The sequence below is a fragment of the Pristiophorus japonicus genome, chromosome X (genome assembly GCF_044704955.1).
Source record: "Pristiophorus japonicus isolate sPriJap1 chromosome X, sPriJap1.hap1, whole genome shotgun sequence".
Taxonomy (NCBI): Eukaryota; Metazoa; Chordata; class Chondrichthyes; family Pristiophoridae; genus Pristiophorus; species Pristiophorus japonicus.
The window spans coordinates 36,052,532-36,073,804 of NC_092010.1; the positions used below are offsets into that span (position 1 = coordinate 36,052,532).

Sequence of the window (21,273 nt, forward strand, 5' to 3'; positions counted from 1 at the left end):
TTTCTTTCTCTTCGTCACCTCCTCAAATAATCCACCAAAACTCACCTTCCAGTGGGAACTTGGGTTCAACTGTTAGTTGGGGCCAGGATTCAGTCTTGAGCCTCCAAATTTGCGGGGGGCGGGGGGGGGGGGCAGGGAGTGGGGGAAGAAATGTCCTGCTTTGCAGCTCCTTGCCTCCCTCGGATACCTATTTTTGACTTGATTTTAACTACAGTTTGAAAATGAGATATTCTGCCCTCTCTCAATCCCGGTTGAATGAATTGCTGACTCAGTTCAGTATAAAATGTGGCAGTAGATTTGGTATTCATCTGTTTTTTTTTTAGAAAACGTATGGAGATCTTTCCGAAAGGCTTCAGCTGAAGGAGCGTTTAAAATGCAAGAACTTCACCTGGTATCTGCAAAATGTCTACCCTGAAGTCTTTATACCAGACTTCTCTCCAGTGCGTTACGGGGCGGTAAGTAAAATGATGTGGTAAATAACGAACTTGGTCTGTTTAAAGCAAAATTGACAAAGTTCTGAGTAACATTTTTTAACCTGATTTGAAATTCATTTTTCCCAAACACTAACAGGCCTTGAAATTATTCCACAGGTTGCAAGTGCGTGAATGCTTTAATGCATTGGCTTGAAATTCCCCTCCCATTTTAGCAGAGGTGTTAATCCATTTTCAACTAGCTGAGAGAAGTATAAGCATTCAAATGCTAGTAACCCATGGCATAATTTCAAGACCTGAAGAAAAGAGTATTTGAAGACAGGCCCTCAAAACTGCCACCAAGCTCATGGTCTACAGGGCTGTAATAATACCCGCCCTCCTGTATGGCTCAGAGACATGGACCATGTACAGTAGACACCTCAAGTTGCTGGAGAAATATCACCAACGATGTCGCCGCAAGATCCTACAAATCCCCTGGGAGGACAGACGCACCAACATCAGCGTCCTCATTCAGGCCAACATCCCCGGCATTGAAGCACTGACCACACTCTATCAGCTCCGCTGGGCAGGCCACAAAATTTGCATGCCAGACATGAGACTCCCAAAGCAAGTGCTCTACTCTGAGCTCCTTCACGGCAAACGGGCAGCGGAAATGCTACAAGGACACCCTCAAAGCCTTCCTGATAAAGTGCGACATCCCCACTGACACCTGGGAGTCCCTGGCCCAAGACCGCCCTAAATGGAGGAAGTCCATTGGGAGGGCGCTGAGCACCTCGAGTCTCAACGCCGAGAGCATGCAGAAATCAAGCGCAGGCAGCGGAAAGAGCGTGCGGCAAACCTGTCCCACCCACCCCTTCCCTCAACAACTATCTGTCCCACCTGTGACCGGGACTGTGGTTCTTGTATTGGACTGTACACCTAAGGACTCACTTCAGAAGTGGAAGCAAGTCTTCCTCAATTCCGAGGGACTGCCTATGATGATGATGTTCTGAATGAATCCTTGGATAATCTGATGAGAGACAGGATCAAAAGGGTTGAATGTTTGTCATCGAGAATACAAATGGAGGGGTTAACTAGCTAGCTAGTTTTGTGCACGTCTCAAACTGTTGTTTTCTGAACCTAATTCTAATTTTCTCCACTTGCACTTTTAAAATCAATGAAGCAAATTTGCCAGTGTTGGGCAGAAGCATGCAGGTCCATAGTTACTGACTGCTACCCTTCGAACCCTTTTCAACTATAACACCAAATTACTTTTAATTGTATTTGTTCTTTTAAAATCTTTTAATTTTAATTCATGCTAATTAATTATAATATGGGGTCAACTCTGCTCAGTGATTGGCAGCTGTTTATTCAGACCCCTCTCTCTCGAATTCCTTCCCTCAGCACCTCTCTCCAGCCTTAAAACCTTCCCAATACCCTTTTTCCCCCCCTTTCCACCCTCATCACTTTGTCCCTCCTACTTGCTGCCCACTTTACTAACAGCGGCCCTGTAAAACATTAGGCCCCCCCCCCCCTCCCCGTGAGGGGCACCACAGGGGCTCTACAGGGTCAGCACCAGTCGACAGTAACGGCACTCGGCAACTTCAGTGTGCCGTTACCGGCAGCGTTGAGTATCGCCCGGGAGCATTGCACGGGTATGCAACACCCCCGGTCGCGACACGGAAGCAAACTTTGGTTTGCCCGTCACTCTTCGCAACCCGCGGTGACCTCGCCACAGAAAGCCTGGTGTGCAGAGCTGTCACGGGGCGCTAAGGGAAGGCATGACTGCATCGAGTAAGTGGCATTGATTTTTCTAATGGTTTTTATTTCCAATTTAACTTTATTTGGGGTGAGTAATGTATAGGGAATGTTTTTTGTGAATTTTGGTCTGATATTTATATTTTTGCAGGGAGGCCTCTCTCTTGGGGTGCTCCGAAACCGGCTCTTTAGCACGTGATATTTGGTTTGCACCCGGCCTAGCAACCCAAGAGAAGTGTGGAGCGCTTCCCTCAGTGCTCCACTCCACTCTCGGGGCACTGGAACTGAATTTTGCCGGGCCCGGCGCGAAAAATCTTCTGTCGCTAAACTTAGCGCCCGGGCGATATTCGCGCCTCAGGAGCCCTGCAACTGAACTTCTAGCCCTAGATGTGTCTCTCTGTAATAAACGCTATAGAAATGCAAGTTCAATTAGGGAGCTTGAGTTCCAAGTTTAGAAGTGACTATGTACATGATAGCAGTGGACAAACCCAGATCAGGAATTGCAGTTGGTTGCACAATAAAGTTCTACTCTGCCACAAAGTTCTAGTTTTACCACAGTGTAGTGGAAATCTGTATTCCTCTTTCCACTCCCCCCCCCCCCCCCCCCCAAAAGGCTGTGGTTGTGCTGGGACAATTGGAGCTTTCAAGACTGAGACTGATGGAGTTTTGTTGGATAAGGGAGCTAATGGTGAGTAAATGGAGTTGAGGTACAGATCAGCTATGATCTCATTGAATGGCAGAACAGGTTTGAGGGGCTGAATGGCCTACTCACTGTTCCTAAGTGTGTGTGTGTTATAGTCCCAGTTACATTTTCGGACCAGCCATCCTTTGTTAAATTAGGAGTAGTTTTGTGCTGTAGGTCCATAGGCATAGAGTTCAGACTACCCAACCTAATGATGTGGAAGACCCCTACAGACAGCAGATGGAAAAGAAAGACTTACATTTCTATAGCGCCTCTCCCGCGACCACCGGATGTCCCAAAGCGCTTTACAGCCAATGAAGTACCTTTGGAGTGTAGTCACTGATGTAATGTAGGAAACGTGGCAACCAATTTGCGCACAGCAAGCTCCCACACACAGCAATATGATAATGACCAGATAATGTTTTTTTGTTATGTTGATTGAGGGATAAATATTGGCCAGGACACCGGGGATATCTCCCCTGCTTTTCTTCGAAATAGTGCCATGGGATCTTTTACTTCCACTTGAGCGAGCAGTCGGGCCTTAGTTTAACGTCTCATCCGAAAGACGGCACCTCCGACAGTGCAGCGCTCCCTCAGCACTGCACTGGAGTGTCAGCCTGGATTTTTTGATGGAGGAAATCCCATCCCATCAGGATGGGTTGTATTTGAACTCTGCTCCCAGACGACGCTGATGTCATTATCAATGAGAGAAGTGCCTGCACTCGCTCCTTGTTGTGCACTTCTTCCTATTCAATGATTTTGCAGTTTGATTTTTGTCACACAGACCATTAAAAATTAACAACTGCTGAACCTTTGATGAGCTATGTGTTGTTTTACAGATTAAAAACAAGGGAACGGGAAGCTGCCTGGATGTGGGGGAGGACAATCATGGTGGGAAACCTCTGATAATGTACCCATGCCATGGAATGGGTGGCAACCAGGTACAGGGCTCATTTGAAAATGCTCGTAGTATTCATCGTGCACCTGTCAGTATTCCTTTTCAGTGTGGCATATTAGTAACGATATTGTCTATTCATGCCCGTGGAGGACAAACTCGTCAACTTTACAGATAATACCAAACTTGTATGTAGGGGGCAGAGGATAACCCAAGAAATGGGTTGAATATGTAAATTGACCAACCAGTGGCAAATGAAATTCAATATGGATCGGTGTAAAGTGTTGCATGGATGATATACTATGTGTTGAGATAGCTAAAGATGAAGTTGAGAGATTTGAGGGTGTTAGTAGACTAGATGATTAACAGCCACCAAAGCAAATAGAATGCTGAACGTTTATAGCCAAGATAGTGGAGCACAAGTTGGAAGAAGTTATGGTTTGACATAGAGTGCTGTGTCCAATTGTGGTCACCAAGACACATACATGACATTCAAGCCCTGGAAGTGGCGCAGAGAAGCTTTTCGAGGCTGATTCCTTGCAACTGAGTTTATCTCTCTAACTCGGGTAGAGAGGAAATAAATTACTGTTTTAAGCCGGGGAGGGAAGGAAATAATGTAATGACTGCTTCTTTTATGGCTCATCCGGTTAAGGCAGTGAGTAGATGTGCCATGCAGACCAGGAACATAATCCCCGGTTAGTTGGGAAAATCAGACAAGAGTTCCCGCCCCTGACTCTTGTCTGATCTCGACTGGAATTATATGTATGAGGGTGTTGTTGGGCTTGCATGTTATGCTGCCTTCTCTTCTCCTCTGCCCCCTCCTCCTCCTTAACCCCCCACACCCAAAGGTGGTCAAATAGTCTGCCAACACTTGCTGATTAGGCTCCCACATGAAGAGCAGCTACTTGGGTGTGGTACTGTAGGATGCCTGTGGAACCATATCTCAGCAAGGAGTCAATGCATGGGGAGAAAATTGGCAGAGGAAGGAGAACAAAACTCATGCAGGTTGGCTTGTAAATATTACTATTATGGGACCAGTGCTTGTGGGCAGGGCAATGGGGGAGATGTAACATGTATGATGTTTTGATATAACACCCTTTTTCATTGACATTTCCAGTATTTTGAATACACGACCCAGTCTGAAATACGCCACAACATCGGGAAGCAGCTGTGTCTCCATGCTGTGCACGGCCCAGTTCGAATAGAACAATGTAAATACAAAGGGAAGGATACAAGAGTGCCGGGAGAGGAAAGCTGGGAATTTTTAAATGTAAGTGTTGCATCTGGGGAAGAAAGTGCTTTGTGGGAGGGGGTTGGGGGTTTTCCAACTCTTTCCTTTCCCCTCCCCCTCCCAATGGTATTAACTCATTCCTCGGGTGCAGTACCATGGCAGCCTTCCATTTGCCGGGCTATTCCACCACAGGGGAATCAGGGACAGCTGACCCTGTCCTCATCCAACCTTTGCAAACACATCTTCAGCAGGAGTCACTGATTGATTGAAATCAGGAATGGGAACCTGGGCTGACTTTCTCCTCCCCAGTCCAGGGGCACGGAGACTAATTGTGGTGCCTCTCGCTGTCTCCCAGGCTGAAGTTCAGCTAACTCACCACATACAGGGAACGGAACCTAGGACCTTCCCTGATGTGTCTGCTACTCGCTGGATAAAACTTGCCAACCCATTGAGGAAGCTGTTTTTCGAAATTGTTTGACATGGAATCTGTTATGTCTTAAATAAAGCGATGTGACTGAGTACCGTAGCCTTGAGTAAGTGTGACCTTAGTCTCTTTATTCTGACTCCAGAGTGCTGGCACAGCATGGGAGGCCTGCTTATATACAGTGCTCCCAAGGAATACTGGGATCCCTTGGGACTTCAACAGATGCGCCCTCTGGTGACGGTAGAATGCTGGTTACAAGGTGTTGCATACATAACAGAATCTATTGGGATGGAAGTTGAGCATAAGGTGTTGCAAATGGGAAGAGAAACTTGTAAACATCGACCAAGAAGCCATTGCTTTGACTAACTTTTCTAGTTTTTCTCTCTTGGTGGGCAGTTATCCTCTGATCCTTCCTCTCTCTCATTCCTTCTAGCTACAAATACATTGACCTGCATCTTCACTGTGTTGAACTCCAGACTCGCCCAACAGCCTCCTACTCAAATATATTCTTTCCCAAGATCTGAAAACGATGTGATTCTTTACCATTCGCTGCTTCCCATCATCCTATAAATCTGTCAGATTTTGAACCCGAATCTTGGTGCAGCCTAACCCCACCTACTTGATCTACCTTCTCATCATGTTGTTATATTTTTCAACTTTGGTGTCCCACTTTGTCGGCCTTGGCCAGTCACCTTGGTTTCTCTTTTGTTTAAATGTTAGCTGGTTTCAGGTGGGAGGTAGGGAGACTACATTTTATTTTATTAACAGATTATCTGCTCATTATCACATTGCTGTGTGTGGGAGCTTGCTGTATGCAAATTGGCTGCCGCGCTTCCCACATTACAACAGTGACTACATTTCAAAGTGCTTCATTGGCTGCGAAGCGCTTTGAGACGGGCAAGATATAAATGCAAGTCTTCCTTCTTTTCCTTTCCTCCTTCGTGCCTCTGGACTAGAAAGAGGTCAAATCAGCCAGATTTTCTGTTCTTGGTCATTATCCCATTACCTCTAAAGGAAAATGTAAGTGTGGAGCTGCTAGACAAGATCAGGTCCAACTATGCTATCTCTTGCCCCTCTGACCCGACCACCCGACTTCCTCATCCCCCCCCCCCATGGTTGAATAGAATTCTCCGACTCGCTGTCTCTGATTACACCTGACAAAATACACTTGGAAGATGCAGTGGTGAGTTGTCCGCGCAGGTAGAACCATACTCTATCGTGCATCACTGGTGTCTGGAAATGAAGGGAATAAACTTGGGGGGAGGAGCATCTGATTTCCAAATAAAGAAATGTGGAAACCTAATGTTAATTAGATCACTCTGGCATGTTATGTACACTCTGGTATGTTAAAGGGGCAGTCCTTCATAGTGTGCTCCTCAGTAAAATGGTTAATACCTGATCTGTGATGCCATATGTGTTCACTGTAAAATGGCAGGTATTGGGGACCCATTGGCGGCTGCGTTCCCAGAATTCATTGCTGGTTTACAGCCAAATAAAAGCTCCTTTTTAAAGGTGATGTATAGCCCCCGAGTGTGGTGGATTAGTACGGTGTTATTTCGTCTCTGGGACTTGAGCACTAAGTTGGCACTCTTGCTCAAAGACATCATAAGATTGATCACTTGGATGAGATGGCAGACGGCACCCATGGAACTGTTCCCAGATGTGAATCAGCAAATTTAGGGGAAGATGGGGAAATTTGAGGGGCGGGTGGGGTGGAGAAACGCATTTTAACTTGTGAATTTTGTTGTCCATTTTTTAAGGACGATCTGATGAAAAATTCTGGCACAAATCGGTGCTTGATTGCTTCGGGGCTGAATCCAGCTATGGTCCAATGCAACTCTGCAGACCCATACCAGCAGTGGTCTTTTATCTAGCACCATCGAGGAGGGGAGCTGCCTCTGAGGAAGCATCCGAATCGAGCGGACAACACAGAAGCAGCCTGATTTAAAAACCAGCCTTTCACCATTAAACCTTTTTGTGACTGTGGATTGAGAGCAAATCGGACGTATGCATTTATTCACAGTCTTTTAAAGAAATCTCAAATGGATCGAAAGGAAGTTTGAAAAGTTCTGTCCAATTTACTCTGGGATTGCAGCAGTTATCCCCTTCTAAATATTTTGTATGTTTAAAATTGATCTTCCCCACCCCCCTTAATCATTGAGTATTTCATTAATTTTTAAAAAATTCATTTGCACTGAGAAAGCGAATGAATTAGTTTTTTGGTAACCTCCCCATATTCAGGAAGACTTGGAAAAAGTGTCAGATTCAGTTGGATTTTGACATGAATTGAATCCGATATATCTACCATCTTTATTTTATGTTTGCCCCAAAGCAGCGCAGTGTCGAGGTCTGATACCATCTGATGGATGGACTTCATGGTATTGGGTAGCAAGAAGTGAATGGGAATATGAATTCGACTGCCAGCTCAATGTGGTCCAATCCATTTACTTCTGACCCTGTTAATGGAAGAAAGGGAGTGTTATCTGAACTGATGCTTTTCCTCAGCCAAATGTGGCTGAAAATTCCTGCTGAAGATTGAAAGTCCACAAACTTTGGGATGGGGAAAGGAATCATTTTAAAACACAATCATGCGTCCAATTTAAATTTGGCGAAGCCCACTAGCCTCGGAGAGTCTCAATCATGCCGCCTTTCCTGGCACTTTTACAAATTCCTGAAACACAATGAAATGCTGAGTGCAGTGCCAGGAATACAATTGTGTGGGATTCCTGGTGCGAGATGCTGTGTAAATTAATTAGTGTGTGCTCGTAAATGGCAAGTGTGCCAGCCAGTTCCCTGAGTGATGAATGCTCCACTTCAGCCAGGCCGTCTGAGAGAGACGAATGCAGCGAAGTATTTCTCCTAAAGAGAAAGATTGGGAGGGGAGGGGGGGGAGTCAATTCAGAAAATCTGCATTCAATGTTACTGAAATTGTAGTCTTGAAAGGCAGCTGGAACAGAGTACTGGAGGTCTGGCTTTGGATCCTGGTCCAGTCTTTGTAGAATAGTGCACTTTTTGAATTGAAAAAGTGGTAACTTCAAAACCAGCTTGTGTTGGCTTGGCTCAGTTGGTAGCACTCTCGCCTGCGAATCAGATGACTGTGGGATCAACCCTACTCCAGAGCCTTTAGTACGTAATCTAGTTCGACAGTACTGAGAGTGCTGCACTGTCCGAGGTGCTGTCTTTTGGATAGGACGTTAAATCGAGGCCCCTTCTGCCCTCAGGTGGATGTAAAAAATCTCATTATTTGGTCATTTATCTCATTGCTGTTTATGGGAGCATGCTATTTGCAAATTGGCTGCAAAATGTATCAATATAACTGCAGTGACTACACTTCAAAACAAATTCATTGGCTTTTTGATGTCATGAGGATGTGAAAGGTGCTATATAAATGCAAGCTTGTCCATTCAATTTGCAGCTCTACTATGAGGAGGCATCAACATCTTTGTACATATCACAGTATATTTTGTCCAAATTTTGAAGTTGGCAGTTTGGCACGGTATATTTCTGTACCAAAGCACTGCCCTATACCTCACTAGTTCCCGCTGAGGTAAACGCCCTCTCTCAGCCGGTTCACTAGGGAGAGATGTGGGCAGGAAAGGCATAGAGGCGAAAGATTGAGAGGGTGTGAGCAAATCTACATTGTCAGCAAGGGCATGATGCTGGCACAGGGGTTGTAGAAGGCAGAAGGGCCATGTTAAAGGGGACCAGAAGAAACATTGCTGTTCCTTGAATCACCTTTATCCAGGTGAAACGCCACCAGCAAAAATATGGTGACCAGTGTGTTTGGTGTTTTGATACTTTTTCAATTAGTACAAATTATGAATCTGCTAAAAGATAATGCATCAAATGGGAAGGAAGTATTAAAGAGCAAGTGTAACCCTAATCAATGGTGGTTGGGATTTTGCTGTTCCGGCTAGGTTTTGTTAATGAGCAGCTCTCTCTGGCACTGTTGCTGGTGTTGGAATGTGGCTGTCGATCAGGACTGCGTTGAGGTGTCGGAGCTGCAATCTCATCATCTTTAGATTTATTAGTTGCTTCCCGGAAGGAACTTCCTTACACAAGTGCTTCCTCCATTTGGTTGGCTGCAGGAAATGTTTGTAACAAAGGATTGTTACCCATGGTTACAGCGGCACATCTGGAAGGTAAACGAATGCAACTGTGCATTGTTCTCACTAAAATGTAGGCTGCATGCTCTCCCTGCCCCCACCAATGTTAATTCAGCAAGTGTATCCAGTGAGCAGACCCAGGTTTGTACCCTGCCTGCGCTGGATTAGGTGATCTCCGCTAGGATGGTGGTATGAGTGCTACAATTGAGCTGAACGCCTCTGGTTGAAGAGAGGGGAATACTTTGTCATGATTCCCACTTCTGATCCCTACCAAATGATCTGTGCTAGAAAGTGTGCAAGTGTGGGCAAAATCTGGATTGGTGAAACAGCCTGCCAAGACTCTATCCAGGCTAGTGCACGAATAATGGCCACTTGGGTGAGATGCCAGAGAATGACTGGTGCCAAGGAACCATGCCCCAGCAAGGAGTCAGTACCTACAGAAGGGCAGGGCAGGACAGGACATTGGCACGGGAAAATTAAAATCCAAGTGTGCATTTAATGTTTGTGCCCAGTAACTACGCACTGACCAACAAATGAGCAGGATGGAATGCTAGAGCAACTTAGTTCACTCTTGTAGTTGGGTTTGGATTTGCGCTTGAGCTCAGTAGACACTTTATCATGAATATAACCAGATGTGAGGCAGCTTTAATATTAAATCATGGTAGATACATTACGAGCAGTGTCCTCTCCAAGGTACATACTGCTCTGATGCCTAGGTTATTCCCACCCAGTCATTGATCGTGGAGTTTCGGAATTATCAAAATGTTCTGTCTGGGAAGGGCAAATGAATCAACTTTACGGGTAAACACGAGACTTTTTTTTTTCTAGGTACGTTGATTGCACCCAGCTGCATTTCTACTGATCAGTGAGGTCAGCAAAAGTGGCTCTATACATGAGAGTTGAGATAATTTAACATGCTTAAAATGGACTTTATACATTGAGCTGTATATATGTGTTACCAAGACACAATGGGTTTCAGGTTCACTTTGGAATATCTAAAATCCCTAAGCTGTTCTAATTGGGGCTTCAGCCTACTCCCAGGGGTAGGCGAGCTGAGCCTATCTAACTGCATGAGGTTGTTTTGATTGTGGGTTAGAAATTTCCCAATTAAAATTTTTCATATTTTGGATTCATATAACAAAAACTGAAAATGTATATTTTTCTAAGCTTTTTTAATTTATTAGAACACTCCGACTTGTAGAATGCTCTGCTGTGTGGTTGCATTTGCACGTGTGGCAGTGCTGTCCCACCAGTAAGCTGACACCAAAGAACCTCTGTGTCCTCACCTCACGGTGTCCTGCCAGTAATAAGTGGTGAGGATGATCCTCCTGTACTACAGTAAGCTTAAAGTCACAGTATCTGGACTAACTTGTGTGTTCACCCAACAACACTGCAATTGATGGGCTGTTGCTATTCCACTTGGACATTTAAGGCTTTCAAATTGGACAGCCTGCCTTGTATGAAATAATTGGTGTTGATCCTAGCCTATTCAGACAGGATGGCATCTTTCCAAAGGGCAGAATGCTGCTATTGCACTAAACTCCCCCCCCCCCCCCCCACCCCACTCTTGAATTGAATATTGATTTCTGAAAATTGGATGACTGGATAGAATTCCAATTCCTCAATCTGAGATCTAACACAGTAGAACTTTAACCCCAAGGTCTGTAGTTCTGAAGAATCCATCCTGCACTTACTGTGGGCAGCTCTTTAACTGTTGTATATGCATTTCCGATTGTACAGACCACTATCTACAGCAAAGTATAGGTCGGTCTTTTTAAAAAATGAAGGAAAGGAGGTTAAATAATTGTAAAAATTGAGTAAATCGCTAGTGAATCTTGCCTGCTCAACTTGCTGTATTAAAAAAATTCCTCTTGTAAAGACACAAGGCAACGCTCCTGATGGCTTGGTGAATCAATGTGATACTGAGTGTTGACGATCAGGAAGGGGCCGAGTTCAATTCCCAGTCTGTGCTTTGTTAGCTGGGGTAATAGTCAGGACACTACGATTCATTTCAGTGGGCAAAGGAGGGGAAACTCAGCCAGGAACCCTGCTCCTCACTGATGTCCTGGCTAATATTTATTCCTCAACCAGCACCTCAAACAACGATCTGGTCATTTATTGCCTTGCTGTTTGTGGGAGCTTGCAGTGTGCAGATTGGCTGCTGCATTTCCTACATTAGAACAATGGCTATCCTCAAAGTACTTCATTTGCTATAAAGCGCTGTGTGACTTTTTCAGATACTGAAAGGTGCTATATGAATACAAGTTCTTTCTTTGCGTCCTTTATGTCCAGTGAGCCCTGCTGTTATCATTGTATTTGGTCCAGTGAAGTGAGGATAGGGCGTGCATTGTGGGGATCGAATAGCCTGCTGGTATATATTGTGTAAGCTCACATAAGAATGACTATTTGAATGACGATCGATCCATAGTCCAGCACGAGTCATTACTGGGCGAAGGGGAGAACACTGGAGGAGGACAAAGCACAGAGCTGGAATTTAACTTTCCCTAAAGGCTTTTTTCTTAACTATCGGTTGTAGCTGTTTCTAATAAATGCTGTTTTCTACTGTCGAGCACTGCTGAATATTTGTTTTTGCCTTATCTGATATTGAAAGATACTTGCTGCGATAATAAAATCTATGTTCTAGTTGCGGAAGTGTTGTTGCTTATTTCCTTCTTGTCTTTCTCTAATCCATTAGTTTGATACAAATGGTGTAAAAACTGCTGACTATCACACATGTGCTTGAATGTGGAGCCAAACTTTCGCTTCAGAGCTTCCTGGCCTCTTCCAAAGGCTGACTGCTCTACTTCTACCACTGCTCTTACTTACCCCCTCCCCCTTGTTGAGGAATAAATGCGTTGGGAAAGGAGGTTTGAGGAATAGACATCTTTAGCCCTTGAACCTGTAACTATGGTTATGGGGTGATTGTGCAATCATATCACTGAGTTGCATGGATAGCCGAACATCGTTGGGAAAATGCTGAAGTACATTATTAAGGAAGCATTAGCAGGATATTTGGAAAAGCATAATTCAATCAAGCAGAGTCAACGTGGTTTTATGAAAGGGAAATCATGTTTGACAAATTTGCTGGAGTTCTTTGAGGATGTAATGAGCAGGGTGGATAAGGGGGAACCAGTGGTTGTGGTGTATTTGGATTTCCAGAAGGCATTCGATAAGGTGCCACATAAAAGGTTACTGCACAAGATAAAATTTCACGGGGTTGGGGGTGATATATTAGCATGGATAGAGGATTGGCTGACTAACAGAAAACAGAGAGTCAGGATAAATGAGTCATTTTCCGGTTGGCAAACAGTAACTAGTGGGGTGCCACAGGGAATCGGTGCTGGGGCCTCAACTATTTACAACTATATTAATGACTTGGATGAATGGACCAAGTGTAATGTAGCCAAGTTTGCTGATGATACAAAGATGGGTGGGAAAGTAAATTGTGAGGAGGATGCAGAAAATCTGCAAAGGGATATAGACAGGCTAAGTGAGTGGGCAAAAATATGGCTGATGGAGTATAATGTGGGAAAATGTGAGGTTATCCACTGTGACAGAAATAATAGAAAAGCAAATTATAATTTAAATGGAGAAAAATTGCAAAGTGCTGCAGTACAGAGGGACCTGTTGCGGTGGCTAGCATTTTTTGATTTGTCCACAGCTCCAGGCTCGCTCTCCAAACATACATATACGTACTCATCCATATACATGGGAAATGGTAACTAGTGAGGTGCCACAGGGATCGATGCTGGGTCCTCAACTATTTACAATCTATATTAATGACTTGGATGAAGGGACCGAGTGTAATGTAGCCAAGTTTGCTGATGATACAAAGATGGGCGGGAAAGCAAATTGTGAGGAGGTCACAAAAAATCTGCAAAGGGATATAGACAGGCTAAGTGAGTGGGCAAACATTTGGCAGATGGAGTATAATGTGGGCAAGTGTGAGGTTATCCACTTCGGCAGGAAAAATAAAAAAGCATATTATTATTTAAATGGAGATTACAAAATGCTGCAGTGCAGAGGGACCTGGGGGTCCTCGTGCATGAAACACAAAAAGTTAGTATGCAGGTGCAGCAAGTAATCAGGAAGGCAAATGGAATGTTGGCCTTTATTGCAAGGGGGATAGAGTATAAAAGCAGAGAAGTCCTGCTACAACTGTACAGGGTATTGGTGAGGCCACACCTGGAGTACTGCGTACAGTTTTGGTCTCCATATTTAAGGAAGGATATCCTTGCAATGGAGGCTGTTCAGAGAAGGTTCACTAGGTTGCTTCTGGAAATGAGGGGGTTAACTTATGAAGATAGGTTGAGTTGTTTTGGCCTATACTCATTGGAGTTCCGAATAATAAGAGGTAATCTTATCGAAACATATAAGATAATGAGGGGGCTCGACAAGGTGGATGCAGAGAGGATATTTCCACTCAGGGGAAACTAAAACTAGGGGACATAGTCTCAGAATAAGGGCTGCCCATTTAAAACTATGAGGGGGAATTTATTCTCTCAGAAGGTTGTAAATCTGTGGAATTCTCTGCCCCAGAGAGCTGTGGAGGCCGGGTCACTGAATATATTTAAGGCGGAGATAGATGGATTTTTGAGCGATAAGGGAATAAAGGGTTATGGGGAACGGGCAGGGAAGTGGAGCTGAGTCCATGATCAGATCAGCCATGATCTTATTAAATGGTGGAGCAGGCTAGAGCGACCAAATGGCCTACTCCTCCTATTTCTTATGTTCTTATCCCCAAATTGAGTTCTCATTTTAACTTCCAGAAATGAGGCAGCCATTTTGAAGTCTGGTGGAAAACAAAAACCTAAAAACCTGTTGATCTGACCCAACTGGCAATTTTCCTTCCAATATTCAACATAGATGATTTTCTTCCTCTACAGTATCAGGGGACTGATTACCCTTGAGGTAGGAACAGATTTTTAAAAGTTACACACACCAAAAGTATAGGTTTGGTCACCATCTTGAAATGGTATTGCTTCTCTGAATGTATACAGAATAATGGAGTTGGATTTCCCAGGCTGCAATGCAATCAAAGGGTATTGATGGAAGCTCAAACACTTTAGACATTGTCAGTGTTTCTCCATTATTACAAATCAGTCTCTAGTACTTGCTTGCTGTAAGGTATCTTAAGCAGTGTTAACTGCTCCCTGCTTTATTATTTCTCTGATTGTTTAAAATATTCAGTTCACAGTTTAGCAGAGGGCAATCCAACCTTCAAATCCGAGATATGCGGCAGTGGGTGAGAGGGGAGCAGCCTATAAAAGGCCCAGCGGGAGATCGAGAGCCAGCAGCAGTTGGTGAGAGGGGAGCAGCCTATAAAAGGCCCAGCGGGAGATCGAGAGCCAGCAGCAGTTGGTGAGAGGGGAGCGATCTATAAAAGGCCCAGCGGGAGATCGAGAGCCAGCGGCAGTTGGTGAGACGCAGGAGCGGCCTATAAAAGGCCCAGCGGGAGATCGAGAGCCAGCAGCAGTTGGTGAGAGGCGGGAGCGACCTATAAAAGGCCCAGCGGGAGATCGAGAGCCAGCAGCAGTTGGTGAGAGGGGAGCGGCCTATAAAAGGCCCAGCGGGAGATCGAGAGCCAGCGGCAGTGGGTGAGAGGGGAGCAGCCTATAAAAGGCCCAGCGGGAGATCGAGAGCCAGCGGCAGTTGGTGAGAGGGGAGCGACCTATAAAAGGCCCAGCGGGAGATCGAGAGCCAGCAGCAGTTGGTGAGAGGGGAGCGACCTATAAAAGGCCCAGCGGGAGATCGAGAGCCAGCAGCAGTTGGTGAGAGGGGAGCGACCTATAAAAGGCCCAGTGGGAGATCGAGAGCCAGCAGCAGTTGGTGAGAGGGGAGCGACCTATAAAAGGCCCAGCGGGAGATCGAGAGCCAGCGGCAGTTGGTGAGAGGGGAGCAGCCTATAAAAGGCCCAGCGGGAGATCGAGAGCCAGCGGCAGTTGGTGAGAGGGGAGCGACCTATAAAAGGCCCAGTGGGAGATCGAGAGCCAGCAGCAGTTGGTGAGAGGGGAGCGACCTATAAAAGGCCCAGCGGGAGATCGAGAGCCAGCGGCAGTTGGTGAGAGGGGAGCGACCTATAAAAGGCCCAGCGGGAGATCGAGAGCCAGCAGCAGTTGGTGAGACGCGGGAGCGGCCTGTAAAAGGCCCAGCGGGAGATCGAGAGCCAGCAGCAGTTGGTGAGAGGGGAGCAGCCTATAAAAGGCCCAGCGGGAGATCGAGAGCCAGCGGCAGTGGGTGAGAGGGGAGCAGCCTATAAAAGGCCCAGCGGGAGATCGAGAGCCAGCGGCAGTTGGTGAGAGGGGAGCGGCCTATAAAAGGCCCAGCGGGAGATCGAGAGCCAGCAGCAGTTGGTGAGAGGGGAGCGGCCTATAAAAGGCCCAGCGGGAGATCGAGAGCCAGCAGCAGTTGGTGAGAGGGGAGCGACCTATAAAAGGCCCAGTGGGAGATCGAGAGCCAGCAGCAGTTGGTGAGAGGGGAGCGACCTATAAAAGGCCCAGCGGGAGATCGCGAGCCAGCAGCAGTTGGTGAGAGGGGAGCGACCTATAAAAGGCCCAGCAGGAGATCGAGAGCCAGCGGCAGTGGGTGAGAGGGGAGCGACCTATAAAAGGCCCAGCGGGAGATCGAGAGCCAGCAGCAGTTGGTGAGAGGGGAGCGACCTATAAAAGGCCCAGCGGGAGATCGAGAGCCAGCGGCAGTTGGTGAGAGGGGAGCGGCCTATAAAAGGCCCAGCGGGAGATCGAGAGCCAGCAGCAGTTGGTGAGAGGGGAGCGACCTATAAAAGGCCCAGCGGGAGATCGAGAGCCAGCGGCAGTTGGTGAGAGGGGAGCGACCTATAAAAGGCCCAGCGGGAGATCGAGAGCCAGCAGCAGTTGGTGAGAGGGGAGCGACCTATAAAAGGCCCAGCGGGAGATCGAGAGCCAGCGGCAGTTGGTGAGAGGGGAGCGGCCTATAAAGGCGACCGGTGCAGCTACAGCGGGAGAGAAAGCAAAATAGAAGTAGAAAGTAATCAAAAAGTGACGTCACAGCCAATGGGGTAAATGATTGGCTGGTGATTGGTGAGTAGCTTTTCTTTTATTTTTTATATCAGTAAGTGAACTGTAACATTGTAATTACCAATTTAAGGGTATCTAAGGTTAAGACATGGCAGGAGAGCTCGGCCATGTGATATGCTCCTCCTGTACCATGTGGGAACTCGGGGACACTTCCGGTGTCCCTGGGCGCTACGTGTGTGGGAAGTGTATCCGCCTCGAGCTTTTGACGGTCCACGTTGCGGAATTGGAGCTGAGGGTGGATTCACTCTGGAGCATCCACGATGCTGAGAATGACGTGAGTATCACGTGTAGTGAGTTGGTCTTACCGCAGGAGAAGGGTCCACAGCCAGATAGGGAATGGAAGACCAGCAGGAAGAGCAGTGCAAGAAAGATAGTGCAGGGGTCCCCTGTGGTCATCCCCCTGCAAAACAGATACACTGCTTTGAGTACTGTTGGGGAGGATGACTCACCAGGGGGGCAGCAGCAGCCAAGTTCATGGCACCGTAGGTGGCTCTGCTGCAAAGGAGGGCAGGAAAAAGATTGGGAGCGCGATAGTGATAGGGGATTCGATGGTGAGGGGAATAGATAGGCGTTTCTGCGGACGCAACCGAGACTCCAGGATGGTATGTTGCCTCCCTGGTGCAAGGGTCAAGGATGTCTTGGAGCGGGTGCAGGACATTCTGAAAAGGGAGGGAGAACAGCCAGTTGTCCTGGTGCACATTGGTACCAACGACATAGGTAAAAAAAGGGATGAGGTCCTACGAAAAGAATTTAAGGAGCTAGGAGCTAAATTAAAAAGTAGGACCTCAAAAGTAGTAATCTCGGGATTGCTACCAGTGCCACATGCTAGTCAGAGTAGGAATCGCAGGATAGCGCCGATGAATACATGGCTTGAGCAGTGGTGCAGCAGGGAGGGATTCAAATTCTTGGGGCATTGGAACCGGTTCTGGGGGAGGTGGGACCAGTACAAACCGGACGGTCTGCACCTGGGCAGGACCGGAACCAATGTCCTAGGGGGAGTGTTTGCTAGTGCTGTTGGGGAGGAGTTAAACTAATATTGCAGGGGGATGGGAACCTATGCAGGGAGACAAAAATGAGGCAAAAGCAAAAGACAGAAAGGAGATGAGGAAAAGTGGAGGGCAGAGAAACCCAAGGCAAAGAACAAAAAGGGCCACTGTACAGCAAAATTCTCAAAGGACAAAGGGTGTTAAAAAAGCAAGCCTGAAGGCTTTGTGTCTTAATGCAAGGAGTATCCGCAATAAAGTGGATGAATTAACTGTGCAAATAGATGTTAACAAATATGATGTGATTGGGATTACGGAGACGTGGCTCCAGGATGATCAGGGCTGGGAACTCAACATCCAAGGGTATTCAACATTCAGGAAGGATAGAATAAAAGGAAAAGGAGGTGGGGTAGCATTGCTGGTTAAAGAGGAGATTAATGCAATAGTTAGGAAAGACATTAGCTTGGATGATGTGGAATCTATATGGGTAGAGCTGCAGAACACTAAAGGGCAAAAATCGTTAGTGGGAGTTGTGTACAGACCTCCAAACAGTAGTAGTGATGTTGGGGAGGGCATCAAACAGGAAATTAGGAGTGCATGCAATAAAGGTGCAGCAGTTATAATGGGTGACTTTAATATGCACATAGATTGGGCCAGCCAAACTGGAAGCAATACGGTGGAGGAGGATTTCCTGGAGTGCATAAGGGATGGTTTTCTAGACCAATATGTCGAGGAACCAACTAGGGGGGAGGCCATCTTAGACTGGGTGTTGTGTAATGAGAGAGGATTAATTAGCAATCTCATTATGCGAGGCCCCTTGGGGAAGAGTGACCATAATATGGTGGAATTCTGCATTAGGATGGAGAATGAAACAGTTAATTCGGAGACCATGGTCCAGAACTTAAAGAAGGGTAACTTTGAAGGTATGAGGCATGAATTGTCTAAGATAGATTGGCTAATGATACTTAAGGGGTTGACTGTGGATGGGCAATGGCAGACATTTAGAGACCGCATGGATGAATTACAACAATTGTACATTCCTGTCTGGCGTAAAAATAAAAAAGGGAAGGTGGCTCAACCGTGGCTATCTAGGGAAATCAGGGATAGTATTAAAGCCAAGGAAATGGCATACAAATTGGCCAGAAATAGCAGCGAACCTGGGGACTGGGAGAAATTTAGAACTCAGCGGAAGAGGACAAAGGGTTTGATTAGGGCAGGGAAAATGGAGTACGAGAAGAAGCTTGCAGGGAACATTAAGGCGGATTGCAAAAGTTTCTATAGGTATGTAAAGAGAAAAAGGTTAGTAAAGACAAACGTAGGTCCCCTGCAGTCAGAATCAGGGGAAGTCATAACGGGGAACAAAGAAATGGCAGACCAATTGAACAAGTACTTTGGTTCAGTATTCACTAAGGAGGACACAAACAACCTTCCGGATATAAAAGTGGTCAGAGGGTCGAGTAAGGAGGAGGAACTGAGGGAAATCTTTATTAGTCGGGAAATTGTGTTGGGGAAATTGATGGGATTGAAGGCCGATAAATCCCCAGGGCCTGATGGACTGCATCCCAGAGTACTTAAGGAGGTGGCCTTGGAAATAGCGGATGCATTGACAGTCATTTTCCAACATTCCATTGACTCTGGATCAGTTCCTATCGAGTGGAGGGTAGCCAATGTAACCCCACTTTTTAAAAAAGGAGGGAGAGAGAAAGCAGGGAATTATAGACCGGTCAGCCTGACCTCAGTAGTGGGTAAAATGATGGAATCAATTATTAAGGATGTCATAGCAGCGCATTTGGAAAATGGTGACATGATAGGTCCAAGTCAGCATGGATTTGTGAAAGGGAGATCGTGCTTGACAAATCTTCTGGAATTTTTTGAGGATGTTTCCAATAAAGTGGACAAAGGAGTATCAGTTGATGTGGTATATTTGGACTTTCAGAAGGCTTTCGACAAGGTCCCACACAGGAGATTAATGTGCAAAGTTAAAGCACATGGGATTGGGGGTAGTGTGCTGACGTGGATTGAGAACTGGTTGTCAGACAGGAAGCAAAGAGTAGGAGTAAATGGGTACTTTTCGGAATGGCAGGCAGTGACTAGTGGGGTACCGCAGGGTTCTGTGCTGGGGCCCCAGTTGTTTACATTGTACATTAATGATTTAGACGAGGGGATTAAATGTAGTATCTCCAAATTTGCGGATGACACTAAGTTGGGTGGCAGTATGAGCTGCGAGGAGGATGCTATGAGGCTGCAGAGTGACTTGGATAGGTTAGGTGAGTGGGCAAATGCGTGGCAGATGAAGTATAATGTGGATAAATGTGAGGTTATCCACTTTGGTGGTAAAAACAGAGAGACGGACTATTATCTGAATGGTGACAGATTAGGAAAAGGGAAGGTGCAACGAGACCTGGGTGTCATGGTACATCAGTCATTGAAGGTTGGCATGCAGGTACAGCAGGCGGTTAAGAAAGCAAATGGCATGTTGGCCTTCATAGCGAGGGGATTTGAGTACAGGGGCAGGGAGGTGTTGCTACAGTTGTACAGGGCCTTGGTGAGGCCTCACCTGGAGTATTGTGTACAGTTTTGGTCTCCTAACTTGAGGAAGGACATTCTTGCTATTGAGGGAGTGCAGCGAAGATTCACCAGACTGATTCCCGGGATGGTGGGACTGACCCATCAAGAAAGACTGGATCAACTGGGCTTGTATTCACTGGAGTTCAGAAGAGTGAGAGGGGACCTCATAGAAACGTTTAAAATTCTGACGGGTTTGGACAGGTTGGATGCAGGAAGAATGTTCCCAATGTTGGGGAAGTCCAGAACCAGGGGTCACAGTCTGAGGATAAGGGGTAAGCCATTTAGGACCGAGATAAGGAGAAACTTCTTCACCCAGAGAGTGGTGAACCTGTGGAATTCTCTACCACAGAAAGTAGTTGAGGCCAATTCACTAAATATATTCAAAAGGGAGTTAGATGAAGTCCTTACTACTCGGGGGATCAAGGGGTATGGCGTGAAAGCAGGAAGGGGGTACTGAAGTTTCATGTTCAGCCATGAACTCATTGAATGGCGGTGCAGGCTAGAAGGGCTGAATGGCCTGCTCCTGCACCTATTTTCTATGTTTCTTTGTTTCTATAACTTGTTCCTATTTGCACTTGTATCAACAAAAAGGTCTCAACAGGTCCCACAAACAGTAATGAGATAAATAGTGTTGCTTGAAGGATAAAAATTGCTGAAAGTAAACTGGGACGACTGCCCTGCTTTCTTTGAATCGTGCCATGCGATTTTTTTAGTGTCGACCCGAGAAGGAAGACAGGACCGTGGTTTAGCATCTCGCCCAAAGGATAGCACCTCTGACAGGGCAGCACTCCCTCAGCACTGCACTGGAGTGTCAGCTTAGATTTTGTGCTCAAGTCCTGCAGAATTTGAACCCACAATCTTCTGACTTGGGGAGGGGTGGGGGTAGGGTGTGTGAGAGTGCTACCCACTGAGCCACGGCTGACACCTAATTTGCTGATCTCAGCCAGAGTAGCAGTGCCTTCAGCGACCCTGAGCGAGGCATTAGCACCTTTGGGAGGGGGAGGGAGATAAAAATTCAACTCGTTGATTTACTTGGTATTTGAATCGAAACCAGCTGTAATCCTTCCCATATTAACAGCGATATTAGAATAACTAATGTGTATTCCAACATATCTTGCTGTACAGTCGGTGTCTTTCCCACAGTTGATAGATTAATTGGCA

General features: G+C 46.2%; 2 protein-coding genes across 4 annotated transcripts in view; one reads left to right on the top strand and one right to left on the bottom strand.

Moving 5' to 3' along the window:
• The window catches only part of LOC139240872 (polypeptide N-acetylgalactosaminyltransferase 6-like), a 40,894-nt gene extending 32,660 nt beyond the window's left edge, over positions 1–8,234 (top strand). The window contains exons 7-10 of the mRNA XM_070869374.1: positions 324–455; positions 3,690–3,791; positions 4,863–5,015; positions 7,161–8,234. Of these exons, the coding sequence (XP_070725475.1) occupies positions 324–455; positions 3,690–3,791; positions 4,863–5,015; positions 7,161–7,274 (501 nt within the window). The 3' untranslated portion in view covers positions 7,275–8,234. The remainder of the gene's footprint in view (positions 1–323; positions 456–3,689; positions 3,792–4,862; positions 5,016–7,160) is intronic.
• Positions 1–21,273, bottom strand: part of LOC139240874 (TRAF family member-associated NF-kappa-B activator) — a 222,872-nt gene that overhangs the window by 145,296 nt on the left and 56,303 nt on the right. The gene's annotated exons all lie outside the window — the stretch shown is intronic.